The 16,658-nt window shown below is 40.7% G+C and overlaps 1 protein-coding gene across 7 annotated transcripts in view; it reads left to right on the top strand.

Annotated features, from left to right (window-relative positions):
* atp11a (ATPase phospholipid transporting 11A) overlaps nucleotides 1-16,658 on the top strand; it is a 31,342-nt gene that overhangs the window by 2,202 nt on the left and 12,482 nt on the right. For all 7 annotated transcript variants that reach the window (XR_008416239.1, XR_008416240.1, XM_053881259.1 and 4 more), the window contains exons 2-19: nucleotides 11,644-11,766; nucleotides 12,105-12,194; nucleotides 12,273-12,353; nucleotides 12,419-12,526; nucleotides 12,727-12,855; nucleotides 13,009-13,112; nucleotides 13,252-13,299; nucleotides 14,039-14,103; nucleotides 14,183-14,264; nucleotides 14,452-14,602; nucleotides 14,663-14,860; nucleotides 14,939-15,052; nucleotides 15,116-15,175; nucleotides 15,242-15,408; nucleotides 15,488-15,559; nucleotides 15,928-16,001; nucleotides 16,082-16,185; nucleotides 16,372-16,553. Coding sequence is in view for 5 of the 7 variants with exons in the window: in XM_053881259.1 (XP_053737234.1) it covers nucleotides 11,644-11,766; nucleotides 12,105-12,194; nucleotides 12,273-12,353; nucleotides 12,419-12,526; nucleotides 12,727-12,855; nucleotides 13,009-13,112; nucleotides 13,252-13,299; nucleotides 14,039-14,103; nucleotides 14,183-14,264; nucleotides 14,452-14,602; nucleotides 14,663-14,860; nucleotides 14,939-15,052; nucleotides 15,116-15,175; nucleotides 15,242-15,408; nucleotides 15,488-15,559; nucleotides 15,928-16,001; nucleotides 16,082-16,185; nucleotides 16,372-16,553 (1,952 nt within the window). In the remaining 2 variants the exon portion in view is untranslated. The remainder of the gene's footprint in view (nucleotides 1-11,643; nucleotides 11,767-12,104; nucleotides 12,195-12,272; nucleotides 12,354-12,418; nucleotides 12,527-12,726; nucleotides 12,856-13,008; nucleotides 13,113-13,251; nucleotides 13,300-14,038; nucleotides 14,104-14,182; nucleotides 14,265-14,451; nucleotides 14,603-14,662; nucleotides 14,861-14,938; nucleotides 15,053-15,115; nucleotides 15,176-15,241; nucleotides 15,409-15,487; nucleotides 15,560-15,927; nucleotides 16,002-16,081; nucleotides 16,186-16,371; nucleotides 16,554-16,658) is intronic.

Below are 16,658 nucleotides of genomic sequence, written 5' to 3'. Positions count from 1 at the left end.
CCATCATAGAAATCCCACCTTATTTTGAATTATTTTGCAGAACAGAAACAGTACTCCATCACCTCCTCGGTGGAGCTAAGAAACATTAAACCCACTGTACACTGTTCTGTTCTTTATGGTCGCTCCCCTATAGTTTAGTTTTATACCTGGGGCTGTCAATAGACTAAAACTTTAACCTCAATGAATCACACTGAGGCTGAGTTAACTCGCGATAAATGGCAAATTAATCACACATTTTTGTATCTGTTCTAAAAGTGGAAGATTTAGGAAGATTTAATCAACAGAAATGTGGCCAATAAAGTTTACAATGTTATGCTCTTAGCATGCTTTTGAGACTTTTCACTGGCGCTGAGGTTATTCTGAGGAATGTTCTTGGTAGAAGCTGTTATGAGGAAAACATTATTGGCAACTCCTTAAGTCACATTGAGGATGGATGAAAGTGTGGGATTCATTTGCCTTACATTGTGACATAAATCAGTTTTGTATGTTTGGTTTAGAATGAATTTTTTAATCGTGTGTTAGCCCTATTTATACCATATACTACAGTATTGGGAGAAACTTCACATTGGGCACTTGTGTTTGCAGCATCACTGAAGCTGGACTGTCCTGCGCACCAATGCTTTTTTATGATGTCTATCTCGCCGAAAAAGTGTCCCATGTAGTGTTCTAATAGAGCTGTCACTATTGTCCAGTCTGGAGGGGGGTGGGGTAACATAATTCCACAGTGACATGCCCTGTGACTGACTCCTCCTGCTGTATATCAAGGCTGCCTCATACTTCTGTACATTGTAAATGTGAGCATAATTCCATATTCTATATATATTCTATATTGAATGGTGATATGCCGATAGACTCTTCAGATAGTGTGAGTGCTAGAAAGAACCAGAAGAGCAACATTCTTTTGCGCCGACTAATCTGGATTCCTGGACAGGAAGCGTCTGTGCCTCTCTCTGACAGTTTCCTGCCCCCGACATACCGGATTACAGGATAACTGTTGTTCGCTACCTGCTCATAATCCAGTTTACTAGCTTAAGCCAATCACTGAGGTCTTACATGCTTATATTGATTGCACCTTGAAGATTTGTTGTCACTTTTCTCGGCCACCATGGCCACTCTGAAATGTAGAAGAAGCCAGTGATCCTCTCCATGGTTTGCGCAGATGGAATTGAGTCGTCACCAGGTGACTCAGAGGGCGGTGGATCATATAAACTCCTCTGTCTGCTTGTCAATAATTCATGAACAGGCTGCCTGACAGGGCAGGCAGAAGCTTATTCTCTACAGCAGCAAAGGGAGGTCCTGGAACACCCACCAGTGCAGGGGGTACCAGAGTCTTTGGGACGGCAAAATTCACTCATTGGTGCAGCACTTTATAACCAGTACAGCAGCAAAGAAAGCAGTAGATGAAGACTAAATAGCTCGACATTATTTAGGGTCTTTCTTTCTTCTTACAACTGGTACCATTGGGATGTCCTTGTACAGTATGTTGTTTTTGATGTGGAGAAAAGAAGGTCACCCTAAGCAACACCTGACTGTACTGTGCACAGTCTGCAGGGTGCAGCAGGGTTAATCTCTCACCTGAAGGGATTTTCAGTAGCATGTAAGATACTCTCACTTGTTGTTGACATACTTCTTACTTCTCAGTGACTTCTTCTTTCAAGCCATACCACCATGTGAAGGCAAAAATATGTGACCACGACCGAATTAATAATATTCTTTGTTTGAAGGTTTTCTTAAACCTCGAAAATCCCATTATCCATGTTCCCATTAAGTAATGCTGTAGACCTCTCAAATTCAATCCCGATTGTGTTCCAACCCATCTGGAGCATACAGTTTAACTGTTGTTTGTTTCTGCCATTTTGGGATTCAGTTTTTGGCTTTGCTCTTGAATTCCTCCAGTACAATGGGCTTCAATCATGTCTGTTGCACACCTACCAAATGTGATAAAATGTATCGCAGTAAGAGGTGAACATTATTGTTCTGCCAGTATAACATTGGATTCACCTTGAAGCACATCATTATTAAAAAAAAGTCATGTGTAGGTGTTCAAAAATGTCTATATACACCCTTTATACATAAGTCGTCTGAAGGCATTTCAGTTTTTGAGATAACTCAAATATCTGAGCTGTTAAAATACAATTTTATCTACCATGGTTGTTGTTGGAGAATTTGACATCATTAAGCACAAAAGCACAAAAAATTGACATTAATCTAATAAATCAGCTTGGTTACTTCAGTAAATTGATATTGATCTAATCTATCTTGTTAAATAAGTGGTAGCCACAAGGTGAGGGGAAAGATAATTACTGAAAGGGACAAACACACTTCAGAAATCAAAATAATTGTGGTTATGGTAGAACAATCAAATAATCATAAACAGACAATCGTAATGGAATTGTGAGGTGCCTACAATAGCACAGCCCAGTGAACGTGGCAGAAGATCCACCACTGAGATACGAATTTCAACGATAACAGCGATGACCTTGTGTATTGCAGAAGAACTTTCAAACCTGTTTGCCATGACACTTATTCTGGATCTAGTTGGTAAATGTAAAAAGAGTCTGAGAAGCTTACCATGAAGAGGAAATGTGAACCTGTGGTTCTCAGTTTTGGGGTTCTGCCTTGATAGTTAAAAAAACCTGTCAAATTCAGATGCAAAGAACTAAGCCATGCTTACAACACAATGACTGTAGTTTGTTGCTCGCGGAACTCAAGTAGTGCATTCTGGCCAGACATGAAGAGAAAGACCGATTGTTGAGAGATTTACTTGTTCTTTTTTATTGTCACCAATTCGGTAAAAGTCAAAACTTCCCAACGCTTCGTTCAGTGATTTCTTTTTTTCTTTCTTTATTCTTTCACACTTTCAAGAACTCCTGGCGGAACTTGAGTTTTTAATGGTTACATCTGTAAGATTTTTTTTCCCGCTCTTGTCAAAGACCCGAGTGTGACTCCTTCAAGAGAAACTCATATCTGTGGTGTTACAGGAACATTAACAGCATATTACAGCTCATTGAGCCAAGAGACGGATGATGGATTATACCAGGCTAATGGTGCGCAGAGGTCTCTATCCAGACAGGGAGGGACATTAGGACTGAGGTTATCATAATAAAATTCGTCATAGTTGCCGATAAAACGGCTGAGGAGCGGTAGGTGGGCCGTAATGTTCTTCCTGTCTAGGGGAATGATAGCCAGCCGCCTCTCAATGGGAACAAACCATTCCCATCCCAGCGATCCCTAAGTCAGTGGGAAAGAAGTGCATACCCCGCCTCTCAAATGCTGACTCTGCGCTTAGCCTACAACCCCTTCACTTCCATTTGGACCAAAATATCCCACTTCCTCCTGTCTTTGCTCTTTAGAAAACTATTGATTATTTGCCGTAACTGGATAAGAGCTTCTTTCCAAAATGTGTTAACAGCATGTAGGGCGGAGAAAATGCTGCTTGTTAGCAAAAACAAAAGAAAAAAAAGGTGCTGTAAAGTGTTTTCAGTCTCCTGCAAGGTAGTCGACTTTGTCAACATCACATAATGGTAAAACAAATAGTTGATGTCAACAAGCACATGTTCATGTGATCTTCACAGCCATCAACATCACATGAACGCTCAGCGTGCAACAAGCTCTCTTGTTATGTCCATCAATGAAAAAAAAACCAGAAACAAACTGGTGCACGTGCACCAATATGGATTATTGAGGAGACTTATCAATGATGCACTGTAGCAGCTTGCAGGATGTAGACTAGTGCGGTCCCCACTGCAGGATGGAGTCGAAGCGAGTGATATAATAGGCAGCTCTCTGTTTATTGCATGACCAATTTTCAAAGTCAATGTTGAAATAGTGTTGACAATAATGAGAGCATGGTATTTAAATATTTGCGCTATGATGTATTAAACCATGAACATGGCTTGAGCTTTGGGTTTCAACAAATTGGGCAGCAGATGAAATAGTGAGCAGTGTTGCAGACCTTCAGTAAGAAGGCTCAAGTACAACTTCCTGCCCGACCTTACATGGATTCCTGGTTTCCTCCTGCTGTCCGAAAACATTCAAAGGTTCATCAATGACTGGTGACCAGTCCAGGATGTCCCATGCTTCGTGCCCAATGCTGCAGCCACACAACCTGGTTAAGAGAGTAAATGTTTGCCCTTACTGGGGCTGGTTGGTGAAGTTAAAAGAAACCATGATTCTTGGTGCTGTACTGATCTGCAGTGTAGTTTGGGATGGGGTTTTCCTTGCTGAGAATACAGTTCTAAAGAAAACAAAAGGGAAGAGTATAAATAATAGAGTAGATTCCAACATTACTCTGAGTGAACCTAAATGACAACACTAAATCGTTTACAACGTTCCCTGCTTTTATTTTAACATTAATAACTAATGGCTTCATTAATATTTAATTGTACTTGCCACGCGCAAAAGAGGTTGCTGCTAAATTTGGAACTCGCCAGAAGACTATTTTCACATTGAATGTCAGAGATTCTAGATAATGGTTGATGAAAATAATCAAAACGATTCATTTGTTGTGTGTCTTTTATAACAAAATTGGAACAAATTATTAAGAGGGCAAATCTATCTTTAAAATTCAATGCTTTAAAGTTTCTCCATTTGTGGCAACAGCCCCTTGCAAGAACTAATTCTAACTTTTCCGCGATTACTTCCACTGCCGCACTTCTGGAATTATGCCATGTGACTGGTGGCCTGATGGCCACATGATTGTATGTGGACACTTTCACCTCTTTGGATTTTCCTTGTGTCATTTCTGTTCTGAACAGTCCTTGTATATAATGTTTGGTGATCCAGACTTTCTGAATATCCAGACCAAGGCCCGCTTCCTCAGCCTGCCCCATTGGCTGATGTGGTTACAGATTACAGACATTTTTCAATTTGAATGAATTAATGATGGACCCATACATACATTTAAACAAAATATTGTTTATTTTGCATCATTTCGGCACAATAAATCACGATGGTGGCTAGATTCAAGTTTTTATATCACCTTATTAAAACTCAAGCTCTTTTAATGTCTTATATTTGTACAAGAATTTCAATATTATAAGAATTTCAAGTACATTCAGAGTAGTGGAAGCCATGGACATTGTGTAGCTAAAAACCTCCCTGAACAAAAGCAAACAGATGCTTTTGTTTGCTTTTGTTCAGGGATTCCTCCATGTTTGTTGTTGTTGTTATCATCCAAGCTGCGACGTGTCTTATGCATCAGTGTGATCAATGGACCAGGCACTTACAAAGGTTCTGTGTTGTCCGGAGAGCAACTTAAATTAAAGTAAAATGATTAAATGCAATTAAAATATTTTAAGGTGTTAAGTGCGATTAGTTAATTAATCACAATTAACTTGTTAAAGTCTCACCACTAGTTTTTTGTAAATGTCTTTGAGGTGGCTCGACTCCTCAGATGTTTGCTGACCGACTGATGGATGACACTTCCCAACTCGTATCCTCCTACGCATCAGCAGACACTTTCTTTGTTTACATTAACTCACACTGTTAAAGTAAATCACACACAATATAAAGGTCACACTGACTGATGTGCTCAGGTCGCGTGTTGGATTTACTGTAGGCTGTGACTGGACTATAGAAGTAAAGTACAAGTATTGGCCAGACTGGTATGGCTTTCTCTGCTTTGTCTTGTCATGTTTTGTGCTACCTATAGTACAGTAGTTGCTGACCTGGAGGATCTGTCTGCACATTCTGTGAGGAAAAGGTCATTTGTCATTTGATTGATGGTTTTCATCTCACTCCACTCTGTTGACTTCCTCTCTCAACCCCATCAACTCAACATTTTGCATCGTGGGTTGATGTGTCTGCAGACATGTTGTTGTCTGTACAAAGATGATTACTGGCAACAAAGTGCAATGAACACCATTAGCTTGTGTGTCCCAAAAGAGCAAACATTAGGCAATGTTGAGAAGTGCTTCGACTAATGTGCAGCCACCTTTAAAAAAATGTAGAGGGCTTAAAAAGCATTTTGGGTACTTTTCTCAAACTGTCATTATAGTACAGTGGGAAGGGAAAGTTGCAAACATTAGGGAGAAACGAGGGAATTGATGCTAATGGTTGTGGAGAGGGTTTTGAAAGGGCCTAATGATCACTGCAGGCTCAGGGAGAAACCTTTTGAGCTGCAGGTAATAGAGGAATATGTACTGAGGTCATGGAAGACAGCAAACATGTCCTCCTTTCTTTACTTAATTCTACCTTTATTCACAACACCACCCAAGTCTGATACCTATTGATACAGATGTTTGTGTTACATTGGGGTGTTGAGAGAAGGTTGAATTCTTTTACTTAATTTTCCTAATAAAAATAATATTGGCATTTTTAACGTTCTTGTTTTGACATTATGAGCACCAGTAAGTTCATTTCAAGAATCAAACAAATACATTGTCTTGTACAAATTCAATTTTTACATGATGCCTCAAACAAACCCACGCAGGCACACAGTCACTATTTCCTCCGTCTTAATCAGTTTTGCGTGGAACTCCTGCTTCCCTTGCTGCAACACAAAATCAGTCCTTGCAGCTGCTTTGTCTCACATGACCTGACGTGGTTCCAGCACTCATGAGGCTCATGTGATTGTGAGCCTCACTTCCACTCACACAGAGTGTCAGTTTACTGCCTACATCCCAGGATGTGCTGTGTTTATCCTCAGGAAAAATACAACAATACTCCTCAGTCCAGCACGTACTGAGGGGGAGTGGTGCTCCTACTGTGGTGATGCCTTTCCTGGATCCTAACACTGTTTTGTTGAATGGGTTTTTATCTCTTACTTGTCATTAATTTGCCCTCTTATTTTGTTTTCCAAAGTAGTGATTTAGTGGTGAAAACGTTTGTTGCCGGCTATCGTCGATCAAGCACTGAGCAGCCAGGTGTAACCTAATCCCGGATTAAAATAGATCTTATTTATTTCTCCTCACCTAGTGATCTACTGAGCTCTGCTCTGCAGGAAAACCAGGCTAATGAATTCTTGGCTTCAGTTGGTGAGAGGTCACATCATTTCTCGTCTTGTCCTAGTTACCTCATTTCCTTGGTGTGCCACAGACGAGGGTTGGAAGGAAGTGTGTAGTGTATGTAAACTAGAAGGTCATCTTGTTCACTCTGCTTTGTGACCTATCTTCATCTGAAGTCCGCCAATGTTCATCAGAACTCTTTTTTTTTTCTGATTATCAATGACTTGGTTGGTTAGAAGTAAAAGTTGGGAACAAAACCAGGCCACAGAGTGGACACGTCAAATTGAACCCCATTTTATATACTAATTCTCCATTTGTGAGATCTGGGAACCTTTATCTTTGTTGAAGACTTCTCAACCTCAACCTTTAGATTAGGGTATATATTAGTATAAATAAATTACTATGTGTATTACAAACATATTAGCCTGTAGTTAATCATTATAAAGTACGGATTTGTGTCTTGTTTAGGTGTTGCCCTGGAAAGCTCATTGCAAATTCACACGAAACAACACATTACTTACTGATAACTAACAGTAAATATGCAAGTATAAATAAATAATTTGCTTATTCATAGTTAAAATGTCTTCCCCAATCTGAAGTGTATCAATGTAGGCTAACTCGTGTGTCAAAACAAACCATTTATAGATTATCATTTGACACTTCACCCATCAGTTCTATTTAAATCGCCATGTACTTAATTTTTTTTTGTTTCTGCTGATACTTCCTTTGCCTTGCAGGTGCAGAATTATGATAACACACACACACAGACACACACACACAGGAACAAGCGCTGATTTTTAAATCCTCTGACTTTGATTTATACCAGCTGTGTGTGTGTATATGTTTGCAAGGCAAGGATTTAGTGCAGCGATCTGACCCCTTTGTTCGCATGAACAGAGACACACGCACACAGACGCATATGTACACGCATGGCAGTGTTATCTCAACCTGCATATTGTCCCTTTCATGGCTTGGAACACTTTTCTTTTTATTTATTACATTAACAAGAATATCAAAATATTTGGTACGCAGGAGATACATCTCATTAAAAAGGGCACAGAAAAGATAGAAAAAAAATACAAGTAATAAAATAATTAAATTCGAATACATTAACAGAGAGAACTTGTTTCAACCCACCCTCTACTACTTAATCACTCAAATGCTGCTTCCATGCAGACAGTTACAATCAAGACTGTTCCATGGTGGAGGTAGAGAGTGTATCTAATTCTTTCTGTATGGCGAGTGCATTGTGTTGGCGCACCGTTGGCATAGGAGAGAAGAAAACATTGTTCATTACAGTTCATATATATATTTATATTGCAGTCTTTGGATGCACCTGAAACCACATGAGTCCTGGTCTGATGGCTTCCGTGTAGTTACATTTATCACACGATGGCTCTGAGGTGGATTCTTCAAAAGCACAGTCCAAGTTATATCTTGAATTGAAAGTAACCATGTCTCTCATTTAAAAGACATGATCCCATCCTGTTAAATTTGAGGCCAGTTTCTCACCTAGTACTAGTGATCGCAACTGTGTTTATCTGAACAAATTTTGGAAAAACCCCACTTCATGTTTCTCAGCACAGTTTGTGGGTACACTTTGAGTTATACTGCTCATTGACTTATTTTCTTTACACTGAGTCTTGTGTGCATGGGTGAGTGAGTGAAAGGGAATGTATTGTGTCATGAACCTGAGTGGCACCATGCAGATAACACACACCAGCTGACGGATGTTTACTATTGCCGTGCTGATATGTAAGGTGTGAGAGCGTGTGTGGTTAAGCTGGTATCACTGCTTGCAGGTTGTTTTGCAAGGCTTTTGTTGTGTTCCAGGACCCACTGTTGGACTGAAAGATAAAATCCTTGTGTCTTGGTTTAAAACACGGCTCATGGCTCGATCCACAAACTAACAAAAGTCGCCATTTGCTTGTTTGTGCGTGGACAAGGATGCGTGTGTGGTTTCTAGAAAATTAGCTATGTTTGTTTGTGGTTAGTGGGTTGTAGCATGTGGTAGTTAATAGCAAATATTGTGTACAGGAGTTAAAAGATTATTTCCTGTTAGTCAGTCTGTGCAAAAAACATGCTTCTGTATATACACTGATACAGTTATGAAAGTAAATGGATTTTTATTTGAATACTCGCAATGACAGTATTACTTGGAAGCTAATAAACTACTGAAGTTTTTGCATATAGTGTCTAATTGACTTGTCATTATGAGCTTCCAGAGCAATTGTTATCATACTCACCTCCTCTGATCCTTCCATAACAGTAATCATCGTTTGTGTGTTTACATTTTGGAGCACATTTATTTGGTCGTACGTTTAGTTTTAAGCCACTTATTAAACATTGAGGTAAACCTGCTCTACAAGCGTATATTAAGGTTTGAAGTGAAATGTCGTTAGCTGTGTTTGCCTTTTGAAACAAAGAGCACATGACAGATGTAAATATCCATTTGGGTTTTTATTCTGGTTGATGTTTATAATCAATATTTCAAGACACACATTTTCTTCAGCTATTTATTCTGGTAACTTTTCTGGTAAATGATAGTCGGTCTCTTATGTGTTTCATCTATATCCCTCTGTACTTACCATACTGCAGGGACAGGTTTAAAAAGAATTGCATAACTGAAAACAGGCTAACATACGTCCGTCGTTCTTAATTTCCAGACGCTATTACTACTGATGTTTTGTTGTGCTTGAGTAAACGTAGGTGGAGTTCAACTAAAACTGAAGCGAAAGCAACGTTCATGATCACACCAACAAAGGCTTCTCCCCTTTTGTCCTGCTCTCCTGACCACAACTGTTTCCCCTGCTACTAAAAATATGCCTCCAAACCTGCAGCCTCCTGAAACATGAGGCGTCACTAAAAGTGATTATCGGGGTCCAGAATAGCTCAAAGTCTCTTGTTACATCCAACGGATGAAGGCTCAAGGGCCCAGGCAGCAGGTTTATTTTCTCATTTTTCTTTAGCAAAGATGGTGCTTTATTTGATTAAACAACAGAGAGGCTTTTATGTAAAAAGCTTGGATGTGGATGATATGCAAACACAATCGATTGTCGGCTGAGAGGCTGCCGTTGTGGTGAGGAGGAGTGGAAGGAGGTGAGAAATACAAGTCGGCTGCATCAACGCTAACATGCAGGAGACGATGATGGCGAAAGGGGGAGATTCATGGCTATCAATCAAAGCTGCTGAGATTTGGTTAGAACATCTTCATTCAAGGTCATGACTGCATGGCTCAGTCTGGGTGCATCAGAGAACCTGCTGCCATAACAACGTGCAACAGGTAGTCTGTTTGAAGCTATTGCATACTGCAACTAGCAGGACTAAGATCAACGTACAGTTTGAAAAAAGTGGATACAGAGGGCTTCTTTGTGGGTTTTTCTGTTTCCACACATTGTGGTTTCCCCGACAAGTGCTTCCATTTATTTATGTTTTAAATGGTTTGCGTTACACATGTGGTTAAAAACGTATCCTAATGTGAAGTATCTTGTTGAAGTAGGTTTCAGATGAGACAATAACTAGACCTACATGTGCTGTAAGGACATTTGCACACACACACACATCAGACGTTGACGTTTTATTTGTTTGTTTTAAAGAGTAAAGAATCAGGAGTAATTTCAATTAAAACACAGCGGCTCTTGACCTTCACGATGATGATTCTAAGGTGATTTGGACCAAGATACAATGATCCCCCTGTCCACTTCCATACCTACACGATTGACTATTGACTGGCTAAAATTAGCCCCTCATCTCAAACAAGGTAACATTAGAGTGTGTTACTGTATGTGTTAGCCAAAGAGTGTCGGCTGGACTCTTTGCATGACGTCCCCTGTACTGTCATCTGAAGAATCCACAGACTCACTTACAGTCCATCGGTTGTTTGCTATCTGTTGTTTTTATTTGAAAACTGTGTTTCAACTGTAACAGAATGCGTAGGGAATTATTGACCCTAGATAAGCCTGGAAAAATGATGAGCGACCTGCACTGAAAACAGATGCTGCCATTATGATGTACACACACTATAAATAAACATCTTCTCAAGAGGTTTGAGCTTCATTATATTGTACCTGATGTGAAAGTGTTAGTGTTTTGAATTAGGTCCAACGTAATCATAATACTTTTATCAGTCATCTTTGCCAGTGTTTTTCTTTTTGTGTGTGTGTGTGTTTGTGGGTGTGTGCACACGCGTGTGGTTGGTTTATCCGTACTTGTGGGGACACTCACTTACAACACACCTTATGCCTTTGCGGGTGACCATTTGTCCGTACCCCAAAATCTATGCCTCAATTTCAGGATCAAGACATCAAAATAACTGGGTCATTAAAATTAGGTTCAAGTTTGCTTAGGAGTCCTGACTAAGGTTATCCATTAGTTTTGAGTGAGAGGCTGGGCAAAGCATTATGGCAATGAGAGGTTCTCACAAAGATAGAGATACAGACACGAGTGCGTGTGTTCGTTTGAGTGGATTTGAGCAGCATTCCATTCAACATCACATGTGTTTCTCCATATCAGCTATAACAAAAGATGTCATTCAGAGTGGTTCTGGCCTATGACCAATGGAACTAGTTTGACTGGAAATGTTGATGAGTGTTTTGACAGAAGGAGGACTCATGTTTTATGTGACAAAATCAATCGAATCAGATTGCTGTGATTCTGTTTTGTAATCAACCCCGCGCTTGTGTTTTTGTCCCGGCAGTGTGCGGGAGAGGAGGACTGGGTGGACAGCAGGACGGTGTACATCGGGCACAAAGAGCCTCCTTCAGGAACCGAAGCTTTCATTCAGCAAAGATTCCCTGATAACAGAATAGTTTCCTCCAAGGTTAGAGAGCATGTTTAAACAATGTACAAAAATTCTAAAGTATGGTTGAAGGATCCGTGTGAAAGTCATAAAAAAATAAAAAGTGTTTGCTTTATTGCAGCAACAAAATTCCCTTCTAAAATCATTTGATTTTTTGGGTTATTGACATATAAGAAGTTGTGCCTCATCTCCCTGGTGGTGGGTTTATTTTTCTTTTAACTGATAAACTGGGTTGTCTAGAAATGATTCCATAATGTGAGACTGCTCTTAAGAGTTGGCTGTCATAATGAAGACGCTTATACTGTACACTTGACATCAATAGATACTGATGTGTGATGTATTGTGTGCTATTTCTCTAGTACACATTTTGGAACTTTATTCCCAAGAATATGTTTGAGCAGTTTCGGAGAGTAGCCAACTTCTATTTCCTCATCATCTTTCTAGTCCAGGTAAGAGTTTCCTCCACTCAACCCTTGGAATAAAATGTTTTCTCCAAGTATGTCATATTTGTGCCTTTGTTCTGTCAGTTGATCATTGACACGCCCACTAGTCCCATCACCAGTGGACTCCCACTGTTCTTCGTCATCACAGTCACCGCAATCAAACAGGTGAGATCAGTCGTCGTCATCATCAGTGGTGGAACACAGACTGATCACCTCACTTCTTCTCTCAGGGCTATGAGGACTGGCTAAGGCATAAAGCAGACAATGCTGTGAACCAGTGTCCAGTCCACGTGGTGCAGAATGGGAAAGTCATCCGAAAACAAAGTCGCAAACTCAGGGTGTGTGTTCTAAAATAGATCTGTTCTCTGTCTTTGTTTCTATCATGTATGAGTGTGCTGAAGAAGGGTAAGGAAGCAGGTCGTATTATCACAACAAACTCCAACTCATTATTTATCTATTTATAAAAGCTGCACCTTTGAATGTGTAACATTGGCATCGTGCGACGTTCAAGTGGCTTATCATCCTGTTTGTCTATTAGGTTGGAGATGTTGTGTATGTGAAAGAGGATGAGACTTTCCCCTGTGATCTTATACTTCTCTCAACCTCACGTGAAGACGGAACCTGTTACGTGACGACCGCCAGTTTGGACGGAGAAAGCAGTCACAAGGTGTGTGGATGATGATCTTGTAAAACAAGTTTTATGTGTGAAGACACAAAAACACTCATCACTTTTTTTCCCTGCTGTATTTCCTTGATAAATTCTTTGCACTTTCTAGATTATATCCTCTGCCGTCTCATCCAGTCCTGTCTTTCTCCACAGACGTACTATGCTGTCCAAGATACCAAGGCCTATAGCACAGAGAAGGAAGTGGACTCCATCCATGCGACAATTGAATGTGAACAACCACAACCAGACCTCTACAAGTCAGTAATGCTCACAGCTGAATCTTATGTGTATGTGAAGAGAGCTGTTGTCTCCAGCTGTGTGTGGCGCCACTGAGGACTGAACTCAGATTTGATTGTGATTTGTACCTGTTTTAAATTATACTTTTGCTTTGATTAGATTTGTGGGTCGCATCAACGTCTACATGGACAATGAACCGGTGGCCAGGTAATTCACCGTCTATATGGAGCTCTCGCTTGCTTAAGCTCTTGGTTTCAGGGTCAAGATAAATGAAAACTATCAACTATTCTTTTCTGATGAACTGACAAAAGGATACGGGAGATTCTGTAGGTGTCGCTTTACATAAAGCTTGAAGGTGAATGATTTTCACCATGAATCAAGGTTTCCTGTAGACACCACCTAACTGGACATCCTCATAGTCCAGACCTGGACAATCTCTGGGCACAACCAGCCTGAGACAAAAGTGAATAATGAAAGCATTTCAGCTCTTGCTTTAGTTTGAAATAATAACTAAAAGTCTCGTCTCTGGCCATGAAAGACTTGTTCTTGGGCTTGGTCCCTGTATGCTCAGGTCTCGATTTCGTCACAGGCTAGTGGGTCTCGACTACAACACTAGTTTTCTGGTTCCTTAAAGAACCTATTTCACTTCTTCTTTTCAGCCTTTACATTAATATTTTTTGCTTCATTAACCAGCCGTGCTTCATGGTTGCTACAAGTTGTTCTGGTAACATCATTCTGGTAGTTTGTGGACAGCAGTGCTCTGAGTTTTCATTCAGTCGTCTCATTTAAGCTTCTGAGTTAACTTCTTCTGCTTCCTCCATTCATTAACCGACAGCAGCATCAAACAAATGTAATTCTCAGATGTCTTCCTCCTGAACAGGGTTATTAAAACATTGGCAGTCTTATCCGTACAGAGGAGGTTGTTAAAGAAGTTGTGTGTTTTCAGACCGCTGGGATCAGAAAACGTACTTCTTAGAGGAGCTGCGCTCAAAAACACTGAATTCATTTATGGTAAAGTATCTGCATCTTAACAACGGTAACAATATTACAGAGTCATTCAAGAAATCAATTTTGTGTTCTTGCTCTTTAGCCGTGGCCATCTACACCGGCATGGAGACTAAGATGGCTCTCAATTACCAGTCCAAATCTCAGAAGCGGTCAGCTGTTGAAAAGTAAGATGCCCTCTTGAAGTTCTGACTCTTGCTGTTACGCTTTCTTTGTTCCATGTATCTTTAAATAATTACAGCTCGAGTACTTGTAATTACAATTTCTCCCTTGCTATTTAGAATTAAGTCTCACCTGAAGTGGGTTATATGAACGTTTATTCAATATTATCAAATGTGTGTGGTGGTTTTTCAGGTCGATGAACGCATACCTGGTGGTCTACCTATGCATTCTAATAGGCAAAGCCATCATCAACACAGTACTGAAGTATGCATGGCAGGCCGACCCGAACCGAGACGAGCCCTGGTACAACCAGAGGACAGAAGTAGAGCGGGAGCGGCATGTGGTGAGTTTTTGGATTAGTACTGTAGGTGGCTGTGCTTCCTGTTGACACTCCCTCTCCCAGGTGATCAGAGCTTTCACAGACTTCCTGGCCTTCATGGTTCTCTTCAACTACATCATCCCCGTCTCCATGTACGTCACCGTGGAGATGCAGAAGTTCCTCGGCTCGTACTTCATCATGTGGGACGATGACATGTTTGATGAAGAGCTGGGCGAGCGAGCAGTGGTCAACACTTCTGATCTAAATGAGGAGCTGGGGCAGGTACGCTAGCCTCATCTGGAGATTTCTTTCATAAGAGTAATAATCATAAGGATGGTTATTATTATGAAACTATTACAGGTGGAGTATGTGTTCACTGATAAGACTGGGACCCTGACCGAAAACAACATGGAGTTCATAGAGTGCTGTGTGGATGGACACGTCTATGTACCTCATGCCATCTGCAACGGACAGGTAGTTCTGACCACTGAGTCCAAATGAAAGTTGATATAACAGCCATTCGTTCTTTACAACTAGGTGATGCCTGGCGCAGCCACTATGGACATGATTGACACATCGCCGGGACCTAACGCGAGGGTGAGAGTTTATATATTGAGAGGATGTGAGTTGTTCTTTTTATCTGACATGGCTGTCTGTTCGCAGGAACATGAGGAGCTGTTCTTCCGCGCACTCTGTTTGTGTCACACCGTCCAGGTGAAGGAGGAGGAGACGGTAGACGGCATCAAGCAGGGGATCCACCAGGGGAAGTCCACCTCCTTCTACATTTCATCCTCCCCTGATGAGGTGGCTCTGGTGGAGGGCATGAAAAGGTGTGGGGGAATTGTGGAGCTTCAGATCTAAGTACAACGCACGGGCGAGATTGAAACTTGTGGTGTGTGTTTGTGTCAGACTTGGCTTCACCTACCTAAGACTGAAGGACAACAACATGGAGATCTTGAATCGAGATGATGAGATCGAGAGGTCAGTCTTTTCTAATTATCAAATTACAAACAGAATCTGGACACATTATCTTAAACCTCTATGTGGAAGTGCTCCAGTCATGAGCCAACACTGCTGTATCATGTGAACAAAACTGCATTGTTTGTATTTCTATGAAGTTTTAAACTTGAATTTCCCATCCAGCAACACAATCTCATTTAGTTTATACCTAGTTGTTCTGTGTTTTTAATCTTTTAAAGTCCCAGCTCTAATTTTTAAATATGCCATTAATCCTATTTTTGTTATATGTGCATGTGATGTGTTGATCTATTGATTTCTATTTCAATGAATACGTGCTAGTAAAACTTGCCATGGAATGATGGGTCATTATGATGGGTGATTTATTTTAGGTTTGAGCTGCTGGAAGTGCTCACCTTTGACTCTGTGCGGCGCCGGATGAGCGTCATTGTCAGAGCCAGTACTGGTAATGATACACTTCCAACTGCCTGTTGTATGTTAATCCGTTCTTTCTGTGAGCGCGTGTGTGTGTGTGTGTCCGTGCAGGAGAGTTGTATCTGTTCTGTAAAGGTGCAGACTCCTCCATATTTCCGAGAGTTCTGTCAGGCAAGGTGGAACAGATCCGGTCACGAGTTGAACACAATGCTGTGGTCAGTTTTTTTCATACTATGGTTTGCTATTTTCTAGCTGTGTTTACAGCACTGCTGTGTGCATTTTATCTTAGAATTTTCTTTAAATGTCAAGTTCAAGGACAATTAAGTGTCTTAGAGTCTGGTGATGAGCATTAAACAAGACATTAAGTAATCAGCTCTAAACTTCTCTTGTTCCTGTTCCAGGAGGGCCTTAGGACGCTCTGTGTCGCCTACCGTCCGCTGACGTCAGAACAGTACCAGGAGGTCTGCAATCTCCTCAAGACGGCAAAGTTAGCGCTTCAGGACCGTGACAAAAAACTGGCTGAAGCGTACGACATCATTGAGAAGGACCTGATTCTGTTGGGGGCCACTGCGGTGGAGGACAGGTTGGTTATGCACAGCCGTTTTCTCAAAGTGATAAACTGTTGAGTTCAATAGCAAATATTTAAAGTATGAATAAAAACAAAGTGAAAAAAATCTTGGATCATCAT

This window comes from Synchiropus splendidus, chromosome 1 (genome assembly GCF_027744825.2).
Source record: "Synchiropus splendidus isolate RoL2022-P1 chromosome 1, RoL_Sspl_1.0, whole genome shotgun sequence".
In the NCBI taxonomy this organism is placed as follows: Eukaryota; Metazoa; Chordata; class Actinopteri; order Syngnathiformes; family Callionymidae; genus Synchiropus; species Synchiropus splendidus.
This window is presented reverse-complemented; position numbering and strand designations above follow the sequence as displayed.